At 41.4% G+C, this 21891-nt stretch overlaps 1 protein-coding gene and 1 long non-coding RNA gene across 2 annotated transcripts; one reads left to right on the top strand and one right to left on the bottom strand.

The window, feature by feature from the left end:
* Positions 1–1573: 1573 nt before the first annotated feature.
* Positions 1574–10890, bottom strand: SDE2 (SDE2 telomere maintenance homolog). The gene is made up of 7 exons (XM_056356786.1): positions 10733–10890; positions 10013–10130; positions 7749–7860; positions 7057–7226; positions 6226–6337; positions 5171–5579; positions 1574–2276 (listed from the first exon to the last, which is right to left on the bottom strand). Exons 1-7 carry the CDS (start codon positions 10838–10840, stop codon positions 2061–2063), a joined length of 1245 nt encoding a protein of 414 aa, XP_056212761.1. The 5' UTR covers positions 10841–10890; the 3' UTR covers positions 1574–2060.
* A 78-nt stretch (positions 10891–10968) lies between these two features.
* LOC130157360 (uncharacterized) lies at positions 10969–20076 on the top strand. The gene is made up of 2 exons (XR_008824820.1): positions 10969–11062; positions 12239–20076. It is a non-coding gene; the product is annotated as an uncharacterized LOC130157360 (long non-coding RNA).
* Positions 20077–21891: the final 1815 nt, after the last annotated feature.

Below are 21891 nucleotides of genomic sequence, written 5' to 3'. Positions count from 1 at the left end.
AGACCAAACATCTTCTTACCTACAATATTACTTGCTGTATTTAAGCCACTGCATGTCATATAACCAGATTTTGCTAGTGGTAAGCTGCAAAATGCTAAGTTCATTACTTTTGGATCCCACATGTAGGCAACAGAGAACAGTTTAAATGTGCTTCAACAATTCAAGCCCTCAACTGTAATGAATGTTTTCAGAATACTGTGTAAACGGATCCACCGTGCCAGGCTTGTGTATGACAGTGTAATTGCCACCGCTGCAAACGCCTGCCCATCCTTTTCCTACCTCCTTGGGATGCTAACAAAGCTTACCTGGTGGGTGTGAATTTAGAACTCAGTTGAAAGGATACCAAGGACTTTTATTTAACCACATCAAGAATATACTTGCAAATAGGTAAACTGCCTCATATCGATTTTGTGGATAGAAGAAATATTGCACACGAAGTGGTTTTGACTTGCCTGGACATCAAGCTGCTGCATCACAAATAAATTCCGCGCTCCCCAGTTGCTACCCCTGTCCTCTGTAAGGCCCCAGCTCCCCCGTACGCAGCACCCGGGACGGGGGGCGGCTGTGGAACCGGGCACACCGGGCCCGCAGCGCCACCTGCCGGCACGGGAGCGCCACCACCCCGCACGGCGGGGACACGGGCAGGGGACACGGAGCCCCGTTGTGCAGCACGGTGCCCGGGAGGCAGCAGCAGGGCTGGGGGGCAGGCTGAGCCCGGGGTGCCCCTGCAGGGTTGCGGAGCCCGGCGGGAATAAACCCGCCCCGAGCTGTAACACCCGCTCTCCATCCAAAGCTCCCAAGCGTAAACAAAACGGCTTCTCGGGAGAGAGAGGGTAAGAGATGGCAGCACCGACTGAAACGCCAGATCCAAACTGCTCACACCAGAAAATGCTACGCGAGCGAACTGACACCCTCGCGTCTGAAGACCATTTCCTGCCAGTACAGCATTTCAAAACTTCATGAGCCAAACTCCAAACCAGATCAACAGACTGTATGGTGCCAGAACAGGAGAGAAGATAATTTTTTTTATTTTTCAAGGGTCTCCACAAGAAAATCTGATAAGCAGATCGTAAACATATTAATCTCCCACATATGGTGGTAAAATCCAAAATCCAAGGCACTGAAAACACCTTATAAAAGCCTCTCAAACCGGAGAGGCGGCAGCCAGCATGCTGCCCTCCCCATCTCACAGGACAACTCCAAAGCCCGAGGTGTCCGACACTGCTCCAGGATAAACCAGCACTAGAGATATTTAGGTCCTTGGGAGACTATTCCATTGTTTTTACCATAGAAAAAGAATTAAAACCCACCTCCTAAATTTCCCATTCAGCTTCAGATTGTCACTGTTATCTTACTAACCTACAGCCACCAGCAAGCATACTTTATTCTTTCATAATTTAAGGATGTGATAGTCTCTTCTCCAGCCCCCAGATACTTTTCCAGAGCAAAATAAGTAAATACCCTTATTTAACTTCTAAAAGAAGTATTTACACGCATTAATAATTTGTGTCATACTGATACCCAACATCCCACAGGCACTTACAGAACAGCATACTTATTTATGCAGACCTCATCCATTAAAAAACAAAAAAAGTGTTATTTTTATTTAAAGAAACTTCAGATTTGAAGCCTGAATCACAAGTTCAATGTTTCTCATTTGATAGTTGTGTGCTAACTGGAATGCACATTGAAGGAGATTCAATATAAAGCTAAGAAAGAATTGCTACTTTTCTTAAAATAGGTGATGACAGTCACACAACCATTTTCCAGAAAACAATCAGGTTATTTCTTTCCATGTACAGAGTTTGTTCTACCTGTCGCATTATGAGTCATTATAACCACCTGTAAAGCTTATCAAAAGATAGTAGTTTCACTCCTTTGATACTGAACGTATTGAACGCATAACTATCTAGCAACTTACTCCCTGTTACGATAATCAAACTTCATTACAAACAGACACAAATGCTATCCAGGGATGCCAAAGAACTACATATGGCAGTACAGAATGACCACAAAGTAAGAAAAATTTAAAAGAACATGGATAGATTTTTTTTTTTTAATCACTTTTTTTTCCCTTTAGAGGGCTTTGCAAATAAGGCAGGATCAATCTGGTCTCTAGACAGACCTCTCACTGAAAAAAGCCTTGCTGCTCTTTCCTTTAGAGTGCCTCCACATTTCAGTCCTAAAGACATCAATTGCATCTTCAGCTGATCTAAACCCAGGGCTTCCATTTCAACAGCGGAGTTGAATGCCAGTAGGTCTATTGGTTCCACCTCCTGCAAAGAGAAAAAACATCCCATCAGACTATTATTATTTTCCTCCTGATTAGGGCAGGAGGAACAAGTGGAGACAGAATGCTTCAACTAACAGAAGACCTTCAATTAGGATTATCTCAAACTCCTAATTACTTAATAAAATTGAGCAGTGTCTCAATATGTATTATGTTGGATATTCTCATTATTAGCAGTACTTAGGCTATCCAGACAAAGTAGTACTGCACCACGTACAAGGGAACTGAAGCTAGCCAGCAGTGGCATTGTGAAACATGCAAATCTTAGCAGAGACAACACAGACAAGAGCGGCGTGAATGCTCACATGAGCTTCGTACCCTGTGTCTTACAATTCTACCCCTCACAGTGCCCCTGCTAGCTAGTCACAGGCTCGCTCTAACATGTCCAGATAAGCTGCAGGTCTGCTTCGGCTTGCCATGTACACAGCCTCCAAGACAGAAGCACAGGTCATTTTAAATGATATAAACACAGCTGAACTTTCAAAGTTACTCTACTAGAGTTAACACAATCTACTTGCAATAGCGGAGTGCCAAAGTAGTAAAATAAAGTAAGTCACAGCATTTAATCCTATTTCTCTGGAGACAAAATGCTTGACACTGGTTTTATCCCCAGAGAAGTACTCCCAAGAAAATGGAAATAAAACCAGCAGCCCACCATCCCACCTAGCAGTTCAGTAGTTTAACCTTGGCTTCCAGAGGCACGGCAAAGCTAACAGCCCCTTTTTAGCCCAAGGTAGAATATAGTCGATACACCCCCAACAGCAGCAGGAAGGATGAATAGTTATTCCTAATGCAGTTACGCTGTAATTATAGAAAAGCACCCTCTTTTTAGTAAAATGGACAAAAAAAGCAAGTTCTGAAGTTCACATCTCATCCTGCCACAAGAAAATGGATTAAAATCTCATCTTAAAAGGAAATTAGTATATTCGCAAAATAATCAAGGGTGAAAGGTACCCCTGTAGACTGTCTAGTCCAAGCCCAGGGCCTTGTTCACAAAAGAACATGGACAAAGACTGGATCATTCAAACGCCGGAATTTACTAACACACTAAAAAGGACACAAAAACCTAACCCCATTCCCTTCAATACTTAAGCGCACATGTTAGTCTTACAGTACATACCATGATGGAGTTATTAAAGAGACTTCAGAGCAAGTAATACCAACAGTGGGAATGAGACCACTCTGTTATGCACTCAGCAAAAACAATTAATGCTAGCAGAATTAGAACCTTTGTCCTGCTAAGCAAACAAAAGACTGGTTGCCTCATTATTCTCATCCAACTTTAAAAAAAAATCCATCAAGGACTATTACAAAAATATTTCCACCTGCAATAACAATCTGCCACGGCATTGGTGGAGTTTCCTGTTCTAGGAATAGAGTCTCACAAATACTGAGTAAAAGGTAAACAGTGAAGAAGGGTAAACATCCTGTTCAAAATCTGCCAACTCTAATAGTACAGTAGATGTCAAAGTTCTAATTTATCAGATTATATCCTTGGACTTTTTTTTCCGTTTAACTGTATCAAAATTTTCACTCAACACAACTCAGTCATTGGCAGCTGATGGCAGACTTCCTGGTCACGCTGAAAAGGCAGAAAATCCAAGCAACTCCCTAGCCCCCCCTAAAAAAACCTAGCAATAATATAAAATGTGGCTGGAATAAGCCTGGATTCATTACCCCTAAAAACTTTTTAATAGTAATACTATACAAGCAGCGCTGAAGGACTTGGGCTTTCATCAATTCAGTAGGAAAAGCTACATTCCCTCTGGGCTGGAAGACTGATCCAAAGCCTCTTCGACAGAGGAATCCCAGCCATCCTCCTGTCAGTCACCACAGAAGGAACCTCACGGGTCAGCGCTGCTCCTGATCTGGCTGAGGGCTGGTGACACCAACACAGAGTGCCAGCAGAGGTAACAGCATGGCAGCAGTACAGACCTGTTTTCACCACGGATATACCAGATGATCAATTTAAAACCCACCCGTCCATCCTTTGCAGTTAAGATGAAGCTCATCATTTACACTAATCCTGTCTCTCCAGGGCTGCTGCTTTCAATGGTGGTCAATGAAGAACTGAAATTTGCACCAGACTACTAGGGTTCTCTATGAACTAAACTCAAGTCTTTTTATAATAAAAAGTAAAATTGATCAGCCGACTGGTTTAGGGGGTGTCTACTCTGAACAACTTCTAATTTAAACATTGAGGTAAATGATAAATGTTAAGGTCAAATTATGTTCTAAATAAGATTAGTCAAATTCAACGGTGTTTGGTAATGTGTCCAAAAGTATTGCTAAGAAACTTTCATGCTACAGAAGAGGTTTATTTTCCCTCCCCCCACCCCTTCCAATGAAGAGTTTTGGATCCAGAGTGTATCTATTTATGTAGGAGGAGAAAAATCATGGATCTCAGGAAACACAATACTAGACAGCCAAGGGCAACTGCATCTTAGCAGAAACTCTAGACTATTAAAATCTTTATCTCATAAAGTTGTTCCTTGACTCATTCTACTTAGCATCTCTCAGGAGAATTCTACCATACTACAATTTAACTTCTTCCATGGAGGCACTGTCAACAGAGAGCCTTCTTTGGCTGCAGTTTCTACTAACTTGCCACATTGCATTTTCTTAAGTTGTATGGTGCATCTTCAGTTAGGCTGATTGTCCTTTTAACCCTGGGATTTTTTGTGCTCTGAATCAAGCTTTGGAGATTCTGTTAGCCTCTCGGGGAGATTATGATTCTAATCCAAGCATGTACATCTAATGCACTGAAGTCATAGAACACAAATCCCACTCCCCTTTTCTGCAATCCACAAAGGGAAAAGTGATTGAGTAAAAGCAGCTGAAGACAAAGATGTATCATAATTTGTACCACCTCATACTTACTGTGCTCTGTAACTGGTTCGTTTCCTGTGCCTTAGAAGAAACATCTTCTTGCTCCTCTTCTTTCAGAGCCTGGGTTACTTCATTCTTTTCTTGGGCCTCTTCCTTTGGGGGCTTTGTCATTTTACTATTTTCTTCAGCTGGAATTTCAGTTTGCCCACCTGTGCATGCTTCTCCTTGCAGATCTCTTCCAGTACCATCTGGCTGCTCTAGTGGTTTCTCAGTTGCACTGGTACCTGGACTATCGTCTACCGAATCCACAGAGCTGCCTGAACATTCATTTGTATTGCCAGCATTTTCATCGTATCTGCTGCCTGATGGACAACTTCCATCAGATGCATGAGGGGAATCATCTTCACTCTCATCTTCACAGTCTGAACTGTCACAATCATCCAATCCTTCCAATCCCAGCCTGGCACAAGCAGTATGTTAAAAATTAATAATAATCTATTAATTTTTTTTAAAAAAAAATGTTAAAAAAATTGTTACATTTCTCCTTCCAAAATCACTTCAGAGAGATATAGTGAACTACTCCAGCAGCTATTTAGGATAGTTTAGTAAATGGAAGAGCCGCTAGCATTGAACAGGACCCAACATTCCCCCAAAAGAGAGATCTTTTTACAGTATTCCCAATACAGAAATGTGTGCTACTATTGCTGCTCCAAACACCACTGGAATCATTAAGACTTCTCTTTTATGTTACATTAGGTAAAAGATGCCAGGAGGAAAAAAAAATTAAAATTTTTAAGTTAATTGTAAATGTAATTAACGAAAAAATAAAACGGGTAGCAGGAAGTAGTAAAATATAACCATATTAGAAGGGGGGCAGGCAAAAGAAGTGTGCCTATTTTTGCAAATAAAGTTTGTCTGCTCCAGCTGGGACAGAATTACATGAATACAGTAACATTTACTTTCAGTTCTTTGATTTTATCAGTTCAATTTTCTTATTCCTATTTAAGTCTACATGTCAAATAAGACGTTGTTTACTTGTATGTACCTAACCTTTCATCCTATTCAAGGCTTAATACTTGAGTATAAAAACAAGGCATAATGCTTACCAAAAACACTTTCTTTTTCGAGGTTTTGCTCCATTCTTTCCAGATTCACCTGGACGCTTCCTACTATCACCACTTTCTGGTGACACTATTTTGCTTGAAGTAGCCTGCAATCCTTCAAAAGAAAGTTAGAAGTATACTTCATCAGTACACAATTCACATATGTTGTTAATTCTACTTACCTTTTAATTTCAGATGCAATTTAAAACACAAACTGAAAATAGTAACTATTGGTGCACATTTACATAGATTCAAAGCTTCAAAATAAACTGAGTAGCAGCAAAAGCTTTCCTATGTGACTTTACCTAAGGCACAAAATCAATTAAAATTGGATTCCTGAACTGAACACTCAGGTTCTACATCCCATTCAGCCTTAAGTTTCACTATCCAGCTGCCAGCAAGGGAACAATCCACGGATAGCTACAAAGAACAGCAAGTGAAACAAGGTATTTCGTAATTAGATTAGATTTCTAGTTTTTAAATTAAGACCTGTTTATAATTTATCATTTCACTGAGAATTATGTACTTCCAGTTGAACTAGCAACACTATTGTCACAGAATTCTGCTTTTATTATGAGATGACACTGTAGCAGAGCAAGATGAAGCATCACTTTTATCTGTGTTATGCTGTTCAATGCAATTTAAGAGAAGCAGCAAAGAGGAAAAATTAAGTCCAAGAAATTTTCAACTGAATGAAATTTTAAGTTCTATTAAAGAGCTATTGGCAGCATTTTTATTTTTTTTTTTTTAAAAAGAAGTCATACTGGAGTGAGGCTATAAGGACTTAGTTTGCTTTATTTTGTGAGGAGAGAGAGCGAGGTTAAACTGCAATACCTTTAAGGACAGAATCTTCCAGTCGCTCAGCCATTTCATGGCACTGCTGCTGGTAGTCCGGATTTGTGAAACAGTGCTTTGGCTCGGCAAGTTTCCGCTGCAGCCTTTCCAAGCGCCTTTGCTCTTTTTCTGCTTCCCGTTCTGCTTGCTGCTTCACCCATTCAGCCATCCTGCAGGTGACAGAACCATGAAAAGGAGAGTGCTTCCAGCACATAATACAATATCAGTTTGTTGCCTTGCTATTACTGAATGCTTCTACCACCTGCTAGGGTGGGAGACAATGGGAAAAGACAACTAACAGCACCCAGGGGCATTACTGAAGGAATACACAGAGATTCTGCCATAGAGAAGAAAGGAAAGTTTATTTTGGAAGCCAGAAACAGCGTAATGTCGCACATCCCCAATATCACAGTCTTGCAGCTTCAGAGAGAACTGTGAGAATTGCAGATGAGAAATACAAGAAGCACAGAACAGCCTCTCAGAAGCAGGCTGCAGTACAATCACATCTATTTCACAATAATATAATTATAGTCAGAAGAATTCTGGGAGGCCATCTGTGCTCAAGATTTCACTTTTATTCTTTTTGGTATTCAAAATTTCACTGCTACAACAACCTGTCATTTGACCTCTTTTCTTAACAGTTAACATGGTCAGTTTACTTTATAATTCCAGCTTTGAAGAAAATGCCTTACGCTTTTTCATGATTGACATCTCGAAGTCTCCTTCCACTGAGATCTCGGCAAGCCTCTCTATTTGTTGTCTTCTCAATCTGAGCACCAAGTGCTCGCAGCATAGATCCAAATCCTGAGAAAAAAAGTAATCAAGAATTAGCTAAACAGAAACAAATGGAGATGAACTAGCACAACAGAACAAGTAATTATGGAAAAAGAATACTGTAAATTCAACACTTTCTCTCAATGCAACTGAAATAAAGGGCAAGTTGAAAGTTGCAACATGTTGCAGAATTGTCATTGGGTGAAATGCTGAAGCACTAAGTGAAAAAAAAAGTATCCAGCATTTACCACCCATCTTTTTCTGGGTTTTGGTTTGGTTTGGTTTTGTGCTCCTGATACCACACCAGATTGACTCCAGACTTACTAGAACCTGTGCAGCACTTCAACACGAAAGCCTATTTCTGGACTCCCCCAGCAAAGTGATTTGAAACCTTTTTCATCTCAGGATAACATCCCTTCTCATTTAGCCTGGATTCTTCTCTCCCTTAAGCACCTGCCAAACTTAAAATACCCTTTTAAAAATTTTAACAAAAAATAAAGTTTGGGAGATAGCCTTAGCCACTTCATCAAGATGATCATGATGTTATGCTGATTTCTATTCACTCTTCTTCCACCAATTACTCATAGGCAAGACCACTCATTTCTCTCACTCAGTCCCACCTTATACCATCTCCAGCTGGAGAAAGACACTTGTTTAATTACCTCAAAGAAACACAATGTGAATTAATATTAATATAATCCTTCAAGCAATTTGAAAGTGCCAAGCACTGTTTTTTAACTAGAAGCTGAACAAATCTATACTTTTCAGTGCGCCAAAAGGTACCTTTAAGGAGCATTAGAAACTAACCAATCCAGCCAGCCTACTGTATCATGAGGCAGAAAAAGTACTGTGTTCAGCTAATGAAACCAATTACTCCCATTATCAAGGAGAATTTTTGCAGCTCATGGAAAATGCTATTGAATTTTACATTCTGAAGAATGTGGACCTAGCTGCTACACCCAGCCAGGTATATTCCCAAAAATCAACAGCAATGCATTCACTAAGGTCACAGGTGCTGGATTAGGTCTGATAATAAAATGCTTAGTACTCTTCTAAGCCTGCGTGATCTGTACTCCCTTGAGATCATACAGCCAGTCTCAATAGTTGTGACCTGTGTGTGTTTGCCTGTTTTTATCAGGTTTTTAAGTTACGAAGTCAAAACAAAAGGAACACTTTAGAAAGCAGACAAAGCTTTTAAAAGTTAAACTGACCCCAATGGCACATCAGTAACACAAACTGAATCCCAGAATACCTATCCTGTATCATCCCGGGATAACTGAAGCTGATTGACAACAGGTGAGGAAGAAGCATCCTATGCTATTAACTTTTACCATACACACCACTTTCACAGCACTTAAAGAAACCATACCACTTAATGAGCTGTAAGAACACTATTTACTTCCAGTTCTATCTAAAACTGAAGAAGGCAAAGTAAGCTGAGCTGCAGTCTGATGCAAGGCAGCACAGTTATTCAGCATTTTAGCACAACAGCTGGAAAATTCTGAGAACTGGATTCAAAAAGCAAACAAACAAACAACTGCACTCAAATACTCTGCTAAACTTGCTTCACCATTCCATTGTTCCATGGACATTCTACGGAATGCCCACGTTGTCGGTGGCTGCATCCTTTTACACGATTAATATGCATCTTCAGTAACAATATTTTGTCAACACAAGAAGTCTAGCTTTCATTGAATTCTTTAGTTCTTAGGCTACTGAAATCTTGTCATTTACATTTTTTCCCAAATGGGAGAAGGCAAAATCAATTAGGTCATGTAACATACTCAAATTACAGGCTAGTTAGTTGTACCTGCAATATTTGTCCTAAGCAACCACAAATGACACCTAGAAGCCTAAGAACCCAGGCGCTTTTAAACACAATTTCAACTCTGCAGTCACTTTGATGCATGTTACAGATTCCTACTAATAGAACTAAGCTGACCAGGGATGTGAAGCAGAGCTATGCCAGCAAAGCTGTTAGCTGAGATGCAGCTCTCCCAGTCCCCTCCCAACTTTGCACACAGACTCTGGGTTTCAGGTCAGAGACATTATACATCACAGTCACCCACAGGACGAGAAATCTGCTAATATATCAGGACTGCTGCTATCGCTGTAGACCACAGTATAACAGAAGGTTTTCAACCTAACAATCTAATCAATTGCAAGCAGTTAAGCAACAAACCTCCTTTGCCACCACAAAGTCTTGGTTCCAGGCTGTAAACGGCTCCATTCTGCAATACGTCTTCATCACTAACCAGTCGTCCGTTACATTTCACATACAAGCTTTCTTCAGGAATATTCTAAAAAACAGCAAAACTGAGTCATATTGACTGAAAATGAAACATTCTAATAAATAAAATCATTAAGGAGCAACGTTCCCTTCCTTCCTAAAGGAACAGAGGGGAAACAAAAATCAGACGATTTTAAAAGCATAAACATTCTGTATGGTGCTTGTTTAAGTTCCTGTTGAACAAAGAATTAAATAGCCTAAATCTGCTTGTCAACACGAATGGGGAAAAGCCGAGCTGTGGGAAAACTCATGCGAAGCATTCGAACACTGTGTGGTAAAAACAAGCAAAACCCACGGTTTTTGAGCTGTAGAACGCTGACGGTTGATACTTTTCGTATACGTGTGTGTATATATATATACATATATATATATATACGCAAAATACAAACACGGCGCTCCAGAGCTCTCCCCCAGGGACGGCTGCCGCTCGCTGAGGGGCAGGCGGCAGAGGCCAGGCCGCCCCAGGCCCCGGGCCGAGCGGGGAAGGGGTGAGGGCCCACCGCGGCCCACCGGCGGCCGCCGCCAGCGCCAGCCCCGCACCCCCCAGCGTCGCGCCCCGAGGCCGCAGGCCGGCCGGGCCGGGCCGCGCCCTCACTCCCGCCTCTCACTCACCAACGCCCGAGCGCGGTCGCGGCGGAGGCGGCGCACGGAGCCCCCGCCGGGCGGCAGCGGCCAGGGCCGCGCCCGCGGAGCCAGCGGGTCCCGCACCAGCAGCGCCATCGCTCCTCCACCCGCCGCCGCGCGTGCGCCTGTGACGCCAGCGGCGCGCGGTCACGTGACGCGGGGGTGGGCGGGGGCTGGCGCGAGCCCGTGACGGGCGGGAAGGCGGGCGGCGCACGGGGCGGCGGCCTCTCCCCTCTGGCGGCCTGACAGGGCTGGCGGCTGCAGCGCCGGCCTGGGGCTGTGTCCCGATTCCCGGGCGGCGGGTGGCCGGGTTTGTGGGTTCGTCTTGTTTGTTTGTTGCTTTTGGGGTGGGTTTTGTTTGTTTGTTGCCTTTGGGGTTTTTTTGTTTCGTTTTTCATAATTGCTGGAGGCTCAAACTGGACTCACAGTACCTTGTGTTCCTGGTCTTTCAGTCAGCCTGATCTTTCACCCCTTTCAGGGGCCCAGTTTATCACCTTTACACCTGCAACCTCTGTTTCTTATGTTTTATCTTTTGGAGTCAGTCTGACGTTTCAGCCCTTTTAGGGACCCAATTTATCGTTTTTACACCTGCAGCCTGTATTTTTTTATATTTTATTCGTTGGAGCCAGTCTGACATTTCAGCCCTTTTAGGGCCCAGTTTTGTCATTTTTAAACATGTAAATGAGAATCCAGGCACGTGGTCAGTCTTTGGGAATGAAAACACCGCAGCACAGCACCCTCACCTAGGAGGAGGGAACAGGTCGGATGGTAGCGCATGACCGTGTCCTGGTATTTTCTTGTAGGAAATGGCCCTGAGCACTCTTTGTCTGGAGTGTGCTGCTCAGAGAAACGTCCCTGTCTTCCCAGTGTGATAGAAGGAGCCATCCTGGGAAGCAGCTTCTGTCCTTTGCCTTTTCCACACAAGAGAGCCCTATCATTCTAATTCAGATCGCTTTGTGCAGCCTACCAGGTTGTAAAGGCTTTTTACAACCTGTCACATCGCCTCTGTGAGGACGTAACAGCAGGCAAAATGGACCATGGCTCCCAACATGCTTGTCTGCTTTGCTGTTTTAGTGGTAGTGGCAGCAGCAGCAGCAGCAGCAGAATGGGAATAATCATACCATCTCAGGCAGCTGGAAAGGGGCAGTGCTGCTACTGCAAAGCACTGCAAGTCTAAGAAATGGAATGGAAACATGCAGCTGTTAATTGTCCAATCCAATATGGTGCAAATGTCATGTAAGGACTTGCAGGACGATGGACTCTGTGCCTTCTTTGTCCTGCTTACTCCTACGTGCATTTTAGTGTATGGACAGAGAGAGAGCCCAAACTCTGTTATTTGGGGCGGATTCTGTTACAGAGCCACACAGATTTTTAAACGGGGGTGAAAGTTGAGCTGGCGCAGGAGTCCACACTCAACTCTTCATGACATGCAGTAACTACCTGTCAGCAGGAGACGAACTGGTTAGAAGAAAATGCATACCTTTACCTCTCCAGGGAAAGGCACATACAGAGGTATGATGGTGATCCAGGCAATGTAACTATTGCATTCTTTGGTGGCTTCAGATCTTCTCCATGTCTTCCAGCATAACCATCCAGGTAGCAGATAATTTGAAGGTAGGTCACTACCAGCTGTCTCTGATGGGAACTGTTGCAAACGCTAGTGAAGATGTGGTTGGGCTGTCCCGAGATCTGCAGCCCCATACACCTGTCACCTTATTTCCAAATAACGATGTTACCTGCAGTGCCTTTTTGTGCAGTAGCAACATGGGCAAGGACTATTGTTCATGGCTTAATCTGCCCACTTCAGCTCTTCCCTCTGCCCCAGGGGGGACTCCCCTGCCAGGGTGGCATCTGGTACCCTGAAAATCCCCTGTTGGCAAGTGAGGTAGATGCCTATGTCAGAGCATACAGCTAAATTCAGGTCTTAAGTATTGACACTGCTTTAAAAAGATGAGGCTGGTGTCTGAGCTGCTTGGCTGTCCCACTCTTTTTGCTTGCCAAAGAGCCATGCTGCTTGGCCAGGCCTGTGTGTGCATGGAGAGGTAGCTCTTGTGCCTGGCTGTCTTAAATCAATGTGCTAAAAAAGGAGGAAGCTGGGAAACAAAGAGTCAGAGAGGTGACTTGACCCAGAAGCAGTGACTTCACTTGCAAATGTAAATAAATTAGTAATAATTTAATTAAGGGCATCTCCCCATGACCTTGTATTGGCCAGATCACAAACCAAACTTCGCCCACCCTTTTTTAAACTATATTAATTTTAGCTAAAATATTTTCACAAAGCATTTTGACCCAATGTAGGCAATACCTTACTGTCTTTACTTTCTATAACAAGTCAATATTTCTGAATTATGCTTCATATTACCACAGTGCGACCATTCAATCCTGATGCCTGTGTAGCCTGGAAAAGCTTGGTTTGTGCTGGATCGTGCCCAAATTCATTTATGTATTTTAAGTCACGTGGTGCTGCTTGTTTCATTTGGAATCACGTGCTGTATCTGTGGAATACCACCTAATGTTAAAATCTGATTGAAATGTTATTGGCAGTGTATGAGGTGTGCACATATACATATGAAGATGAATAAGTATTTTCTTAGGTCTGTGGGATTTCAGTTGCATTCCGAGGGCATGATTCATTTCCTCCTCTGAAACTCCTGCTATTGGTGCTGAGGGTGTGGAGCTTGCCCCTACAGGCCAAATAGGCGGAGCTGTCCAGGAAAGAGTTGGGTCATGGGACTGTCCAGTGGATGTGCTGAATCAGTGCAATTCACAAGTTGTTTGATCCATACCTTTTCTGAATGTTTTGAACTACTCTTCTGTCTGTGCTAATGAACTCCTGATCTTAGTGAACACTGACTGAATTGTAATTTCCCAGTGAGGAGTACCTTAGCTAACACAGCTGCCATCATACGGAAAACAGGACCAAAAAGGAGGGCCCACTGCACCCCGAGGGCTGTGCATCAATGACAGTTACCTGTCATTCATAACTCTTGACACTTGGATTCTGCCTGCAGATACATGCTAGAGCTGTGATGCTCCTGTGAGCACGAGAGCTGACAGCAGTGGAGTCACACCAAGATAAATCAGCCCCTTTGTAGATCATACATTGCCACCTTACAGCTAGTTTTGGTCTACTAATGCCATACTCTCTCCATTTCTGGGTGTCAATACCTGGGTGACTTGTGCAGATCCTTGCGCACAGTCAGGCTACAAGCAAGTGACATCTAATAGGCAGAGTTTTCTTTCAGCTTGGTCCTACAGCAATGCTAGGTATATAGGCCCCATTCTCGTGATTTATGCAATGCCGTTTAGCTGGTGCCACATTAATGTCAGTGGGTGAGTGTTCCTGTATCTCATGTCCTTGATTACACTTCTGTTCCTAGAATTTATCAAAAGTGTGCCCCCAAGCCCCACAAAAAAGTCTAAATAAGTCAAAAAGGCTGTTACTATAATTTCCCATTTGAAATGTATTTTATTAGAAATGTTATTCTCTGGATAAAACAATTATCAGTCTCTGATTCTGCAGTGGTGTTTTAGACTTAGTTAATAAATCATGCTTGTCACTTTTCATTTAGAAAGGATTTTACAGACATAATTAATTAAACCTGACGGTATCCTTGTGGGATAAGTAAGTACTCTGACTTTTTAAAACAGTGGCACTCAGGCACACTGGTTATACTACTTTCTCAAGTCAGTGGAAGGACCAAGACTAGAATTTAAAGCTTCCTGCTATCCTAACATAATTTAAGAGATGAGACTATCCGTTCTTTTCTTATTTCATTATGATATCCATGTGTGTGATGCCTGAATTATTAGGTGTGGTGCTGTGGCCTGTAGTATGCAGTGTGGTAGACTGGAATATTTTCTGCTTAAAATCTGTTACTTGATTTAACAGGGAGGACAGTTTTTTCAGTATCTTTATCTGGAACCATCAGACATGTAACTGTCGTAATGCTGCTATTCATTCATTCATTCATTCATTCATTCATTCATTCATTCATTCATTCACCCTTATGGTGTCCTCCAGTATATTCCATTTTAATAGTAGTAGCAGTGCTTTATAGTGCTTATTAACGGTCTGTCAAGACCAAGATCAAATTATGCAAGACTACTGAGAGGAGAGTAAGGTACTCATCGGCCCTTGACTTTAATCTGTATGTGAAAGATGCCTGTGGGAGTGAAGAACACAAAACCAGTTGTTCACAAGGTACCCAGATTAACAAAGGATGGGTCAAAAGTTGCTCTGATAAGAGTTCAATGTTTCACACCTGTAAAAATGTTGCTAGACATAAAGGAGAGAGGGTGAAAGATGCTACTTAAAATTTGAAACAGATGTGTATGTTCCTTTTAGAATATTATAAGTGTGCAGAGATAGTAACAAAGGTAATTTTTTTCTACCAAAGTCACTTCAAGAATTTAAAAACATGTATTTTAAGCATGGGTTTTCTGTCTGCTAGGCAGTTGGTCACATACTACTCTATATATGGAGATTGGCTCATCTGGATATATTTTCTTTTACATTTTAATGGTATCCCAAAGTGTAAGTTCCAGATAATATATCTGCAAAACTTAAATGTCTTACACGCTTTCATATTATTTTTGCATGGAGGATTGTGATAGGATTACCTTTGTGTGCTTGTTCTTAGGACAATAATTAAGATGCTGTATGATATTAGGGAACATTTTTTACTTCAGATACTGTGACATCATACTGTTTGACAAAAATATAATTAACCGTAATGAATCTAAGTTGATATTTGCAAGTGCAGCTTCCTGCCAAATGTCAATAGTCATCTGCTTCAGTTTCTGTGTCATCAGTGCAATGGGTAGAGACAGTGTGTTAAGATACCTGATACAGGGTTGGGAGCAGGTGGAGGAGAAATGCAAATGTTACATTACTTATTATCCTTATATTAATAAAATAGCTACTGTTAAATATACTTACTGTCTCACAGTGAATGCCTAGATAACAAGCTCCTAAGAAGTCTGTGGTTTCTATTTTATTCTTCTTACAGTACACAGTTGGTAGTAGTGCAGATACTCAGATGTAATCAAGATTTTTAAATAGTTGTAAAACTGGTTTTGCCCTCACATTAGTCCCTTTGTTGTGCTTAATATCTTTGTCTCCGTCCTATGCACAGATGTTTAAACTGTGAGTCCTTTCAGGGAAGGAACATGGATTGCTCTGCAGGTGTGTATGTAACAAACCTGAGAAAGGTCCCTTTTTGTTAGGCTGTAAGTATCGTCAGCACAGTCAGCCTTGTTAGTGTTGTTAAAAACAATTTTAAATTTGGCAGCAATCATTTGAAATTAATTAGCTAACTGGTCACCTAGATAGTACCATAGAAGTTAATACTTCAGATTCTAGGATTTCCTTAAGTGTGTGTTTCCTCTGATCTGCTGGCCTGAATACTGAGATTTAGTCTGTTCTGATTAATTTTAACTGAATACAGCTGTAGAGCAGTGAATGAGTTGGTTGTAGTGTACAGTATATTTTATAGGAAAGCAATACCAAAAATAGGTCTCTGCTTCTTTACTTTTGCTCTCCCTTTAATGAAGCTAACTGCTTTTAATTATAGCTTGCAGAGACACTGTGCTGAATTACTTAATCTCTGTGTAAGGACTGGATTCTAGTTTCTTAATTGGCATCTGAATGTTTGGCAACTTTGCAAAAATCCAAAGCTGAGAGTGAGCATATGGTATGAGATGTGTATTATGTACGTGGTAGAGCTCTGTTATCTATCAGACCCCCATGCCTTAAAGTTTTTAAGAAACAGGAGAGAGCCAACATTGCATGCCCTTGCAATGTTTTTCATTGTGACCCTGCAACAATTGAAGCTCCTAGACCAAAGTTGTACTCACCCTAAAACAATGAGCTGAAGCTCCAGAGGGGTTGGGTGGTAGTGGGAATAATCAGGTATCTTCATTTGGTTTTCAACTGAGATGGAAGTTGATTTGGAAATGTTCTTTGCTAGAACTAAAGTTGCATTTCCAGTAGTTGGGAGGAGCTCCCAGATTACATTACCCCACCCACATCTGCTTGCTTTCGGTTTACCTGGGGAGGTTCTACAAAGAAACTGGAGAAAAGGACAGCAACAAAAGGGAGAGCACACAGGACAGGTCCAAAAAGACAGAAATTTAAAGCGGAGTGCCTCAAGCTGGGTAAACCCTCATTTTGGGTTACGTTCAGCAGAGATAACACATGGTTAGCAGTCTGTGGCAGGCCATGGGTGTTCATAAATCCTGTTTAAAGTAGATCATGTCACTGATCATTTGATCCTTGATAAAATGTTATGAGTCAGATCCTCACCTAATGTAAATTTTCAGAGCTCCATTGGCTTGGGGGTGAAATGTCCCAAGTTAAAAGATCCAGCCTGTAGCCCTGAGAGGCCTCATTCTTTGGGTGCTGAGTTTGACATGGCTTCCTTTTGACTGGATCATTATAAGTCCAACTTACATTCAAACTCTTGAAATAGTAATATTTGTCTGCTTCTGTAGGGAATGTTCTGCTAGCTTAAAGAGGACCTAGAAAATAATAATGGATACAGGGTTTTGTTTGTTTCTCTTTAAAAGAAATTATACAAATAATTTTTATGGAAAGTGCTTGGGTTTTTGTGGTTTTATACAGTAAGTTTGAGTTGGATAATACTGACATTGTAACATTACAGACATGCGTAGCTTCTTGTTGGCTCGATATTGGAATGGTTTGCCATTTTGTTTATACAACATCTTTTTGCACCCATCCAATTGAAATGAAATTGTTAGTATGATGTTTAAGGAATGTCACTGGTATATTTTGGACTCCCCTCCAGTGTTTCTTCTAATCCTTTCCAAAATAGAGGTAATTATGTGTCATCTACAAGGAATTTTAATACAGTATACTATGCCCCTTGAGGATCTTTCTTAAGTCATATATATGTGAGGCCTGGAAAAATCATGTCCTCACATGGTTAATTTGAATATTAGCAACATGGCAATGATACAGCTGTGAATTTCTTCCTTCATGTTCCTGTCTGACTTGGGCTCTGGCCTAGAAGTGATCTTGGTGTCAGAATATGTCAGATTGCTTGTTTCTGGAAGCATGGCTGTGAAAAAGTCTTGCCAGTATATGAAATTCGCTGTTGGAAAACCTTGTTGATGACGGTTGAGTTTTTTTCTCCCTGTTGCTCTTTTGCAGCAGGAAGTTACAGGAAGTTACAGGAACTGAAGTTTGTCAGGAGGAGCCTTCATGCCACTCAAACTATGTCTCACATCTGCAGAACAGGGCATGGCACCGATGTGTGTTCACGGCATGGTTTGTGAGGGTGGCCCTTTACCTGTAAAGGCTCTACATACAAGTGGTCTTGTGATTCTCATAACCAAGAATCTTAAATATTGCAGATGTGGTGTTACTGATCTTCCTGGCCCTCTGAGCCACATACCAAAATTTAGCACTGCCAGTCAGCCAGCTCGTTCTTCAGTGAACCAAAGAGGAAGGGCACTATGTGCTTTTTGCAGGTGGGAAGTGACAGTGGCTCCCAGGAATGCTAGCTGTCCATTGTGGATCAGGGCTAGGCTGAAGGGTGTAACTTCAAGATGTAATGAAGTGCGTAATGTCAACTTCGGTAGCATCTGATAAATTATTCCCTGTCACAGTGGGGGTTTATTCTCCGTAAGAACAGCCTCTCCATTGGATGTGGGACAGAGTACCAGCAAGGGAGCTGTGCTTGAAAACCTTGTAGTCCAGTGGAAACAGGCTGGCAACCTTTCCTGTAGTTCTTTGATGCTGAGGTTTCCAGTGGTGCTGCTTCTCTGCCTGTTTTGAGATCCGTGCCCTGCAGTCCATACTGAACCCAACTGATGTTCTCTACTTCAGTTGCCTAGATTGTGGCTTGTATTTTAAAATCACTTGTATGCTTTCAGTAGTAGTGCCAGAACTTAGTATGCAAAAATTGTAGCGAGTCCCGGCAGAATATGAGATTTGCCAGAATCGTGCAATGTTAGCACATGCTAAATTTGTGCATTCTCATTTACCTTCTGCTGCTTGTTTGTTTTGCTGGGTTTTGAGATGTTAGGGCATCAAGCTTGTCTATGCAAGCGCAACTGCCTGACGCTTTCTTTAGAATTCAAAAACAAAATATGAAATTTTGGTATTATCACCTGTCTGCATGGATCTGGGGCTTTTACTAGAACTCCCCAAATTCACTGTAAAACTTACAAGGGAATTTTGTCAGCAGCTGACATACAAGTTACATAGGAAGAACTGGTGCTGCCTGACATTCTTCCCACACAGCAAGGATTGCTGGACACCTTTAAAGCAGCTGGGCCCCGTGAAAGTGGCTTTGCAGTACCCACGAAGAGAGTGAGGCTCGGCAGGCACTGTTTGATCAGAAGGAACTACTTATTGCCACATCGTCCCTTTGCACCCTTGCTTCCGCCTCTCTTCTCTGTCACAAGAGATGTGTGGTCGGAGCAGGTTTGGGAGCCAGGAACTTCTAATTCTGCCTCTAGCACTGTCATCTTTGTGACGTAAAAGCAGGTATACAGGCATTTTTAAAGGATTTTAAAAAAATAGCCTCTAATTGGGGTGCCCATGTCTGTGTATGTAGTCAAAGGCCTGATTTTCAGAAGTGGTAAAAACCTGTGAATCTTTTTATTCTCAGATGGGATTGTAGATATTCAGCAATGAGTAGTCAGGGCAAATTAGTTATTCTTTAGAAAGCTTGAATGTGAATTGTTTCTAAGCATTAGGAAACTAATGAGCAGCACTAATATTAAGCACTATTCTTAATAGCAACTGCAGTTTTCACATTGAGATGCCTTATGAGATGCAAATTTGAGAAGAGGAGGACGACAAATGAAGAAAAATAATCTAAACAATATGGTATATTAAAGTATAGTCCTCAGAATGTATGAGTTTATGAAGAATGTTGGGAAAATAGGAAGCTCTCATTTCTTTAAAAAACTGCAAAATTCTGTAGTCTTCTAAGACTGAAAATAACTTAATAATGTTCTTTGCTGTCGCTTTAAGATATACTGTCTGCCACTCTATCTTCTCTTTCCCTTTTCTGCTCTCAGGAGTCTAGTTCTCCAGAAAGTGGGTTTTGAGATTTGGGAGTACTTGTTAAGAAAGATGGGATGTGGCAGAACACTTCACAACTGCCAGGGTCAGACCTCAGAATAGTATTTTCATTTCTGAGACCCTTCCTCAGCTGGCTTTGACAAATGAGGCCTGGGAAGCATTAATGCCATTTCAAGACAATCTTGCCTTTGTGCTTCTACAAGGAAGAAGTGGACCTATTTTAAAAACAAGTCTACAGAATATTGTTCCAAATAAATTACAATACTGGACATCATACCTGGTATTTTGGCTGCTGTTTGCTGTTGGAGCCAGAGTACTGTGGTCTGTGCTGTTTGCATTGTACTGAATTATAGTGAAGCTCAGCTCTGACTGCCATCCCCAGGGCCCTCATGAAGAAGAGACTCATAATCTCATGAGATTACCCCACTGAGCAGAGAAATGAAATAAATAATATTACTCTTTTAGTTCTGTCAAGTATAGTAGCTCATAGAGCCTTTCAAGGCAGTGTCAGCATGGGCTAGATACTGCATCAGTGCATAAAAAGACATCCTTTACAAGAACAACACTGCAAAATGAGGCCAATGTGAGCCTAATGGGTGGTGGAAAACAGTGAGCCTTTTTTTTTCCCCTCCCTAATGCAAGCCTGCAGGGGTTTTATTTTCTACCGTGTGTGAGTCTTGGGGCAAATAAGCAAGCTGAAATTCTTCTACAACAGGAGCTCCAAGTAAATCACTGTAGTAGTAAGGATCTTATTTGGCAACCAATTAGAGCTTGTGCTGGTTGTTTCTCTTTAGCAGCTTTAATGAATCTATCAACACAGAAGTACTGGAAATAAAAGATTTTACACTAGTCTCCATTAGAATGAAGCCCACGGGCTATCCAGTTCCTTCCACAGTACAATACAATGCTTCAAAAAGATAGAAGAGGTTGTTACGATAACTTAGCCATGTGTGAAGAGCCCGGAGAGCTAAAGTGAGTTTAATAATTTTATCATACTGTAACTTTAGGAAGAAATATTCCCCAGAACAATTGCACTTCCTTACACTGCAGAAAATCTTGCAAAAGCCCACATGAAATGTGTCTGTCAATGCAAATGAACTCAAGCAGGTATGGTAAATTTCAAAATCTTGTGTTATTACATAGAATAAACTCCCTTTTCTTTTTACTTGTCCACCAGTCCTTTCACCCAATGCCTAAGACATATTTTTATAATTAAATTTCACAGCATATCTCTGAAATACATTATGACATTTGATCATATTTTATCTAAAAATTACAGATACTCCTTGTCATATCATATAATTTCTAGTCTTTGGCAAGGCTGTACAATAACCTCACAATTATCCGTTGTATGCTGTTCCCTATCTTGTGCTAGGACTCAGCTTCTGTTTCAGTTAACCCTTTAGTGCACTCCAAACTGATAGTATCTGTCTAAGAAAAGTAGCATAATACTGTCCTGAGAAATGGAAGAAGAGGAGGCAGAAGCTTAAAGAAGTCAGTAAGTTCTCTTGACAAGGGGGGGTATCTGTGACTGTGTAAACATGTAGTGCTATTTTTATTGTCATTTTCCTTTATCAGCCACATACGTTGAAACAAATGAGAATATAATTATCCATTATTAAGCATGTGTGTCATGCAAAATGAAAACATGATATAAAAAAGAGTACAGCTGTTTAAAAAGCTATCCCTGTTTCTGTTTAGGATTTTTATAGTGTCAGTATAATAGGAATACTGCATTTCTGGTGTAATATTTCAACTCCTGTTTCCACCTTAAGACAATGAACTGTTGTGTGCAAGCCCTTCAAAGCTGATAAGAAAAAAAACATCTTGGGTACCTGGAACTCTTCTTAGCTGTGTATCAGGCAATTAAAGATCTTTCTAACTTCCAGTCTTTAAGGGGCAATGGACTTAATTTTTTTTTATATATAAAAAGGATATTAAAATATTAACCATATTGAAAAAGCTATTATAACCAAATAAGCAAACAAGATTGAAATTGGAGTGGAGCTTTGGGATGTCGTTACAGGGTGCTCTTACAGGTTTTTTGTGTAGCACTCTTTCCACCAGAAGAAACTCACTACAGCACGGA

The sequence above is a fragment of the Falco biarmicus genome, chromosome 12, assembly GCF_023638135.1.
Source record: "Falco biarmicus isolate bFalBia1 chromosome 12, bFalBia1.pri, whole genome shotgun sequence".
Lineage (NCBI taxonomy): Eukaryota > Metazoa > Chordata > Aves > Falconiformes > Falconidae > Falco > Falco biarmicus.
This window is presented reverse-complemented; position numbering and strand designations above follow the sequence as displayed.

What these genes read in the sequence shown, in the direction of transcription:
- SDE2 (XM_056356786.1), bottom strand. Translation starts at nt 10,840, where the DNA reads ATGGCGCTGCTGGTGCGGGACCCGCTGGCTCCGCGGGCGCGGCCCTGG. An exon ending in GATGTCAATCATGAAAAAGC is followed by an intron (nt 7,227 to 7,748) that starts GTAAGGCATTTT and finishes TGTCACCTGCAG; the next exon opens with GATGGCTGAATGGGTGAAGC. An exon ending in GGAAGATTCTGTCCTTAAAG is followed by an intron (nt 6,338 to 7,056) that starts GTATTGCAGTTT and finishes TTTCTTTTGAAG; the next exon opens with GATTGCAGGCTACTTCAAGC.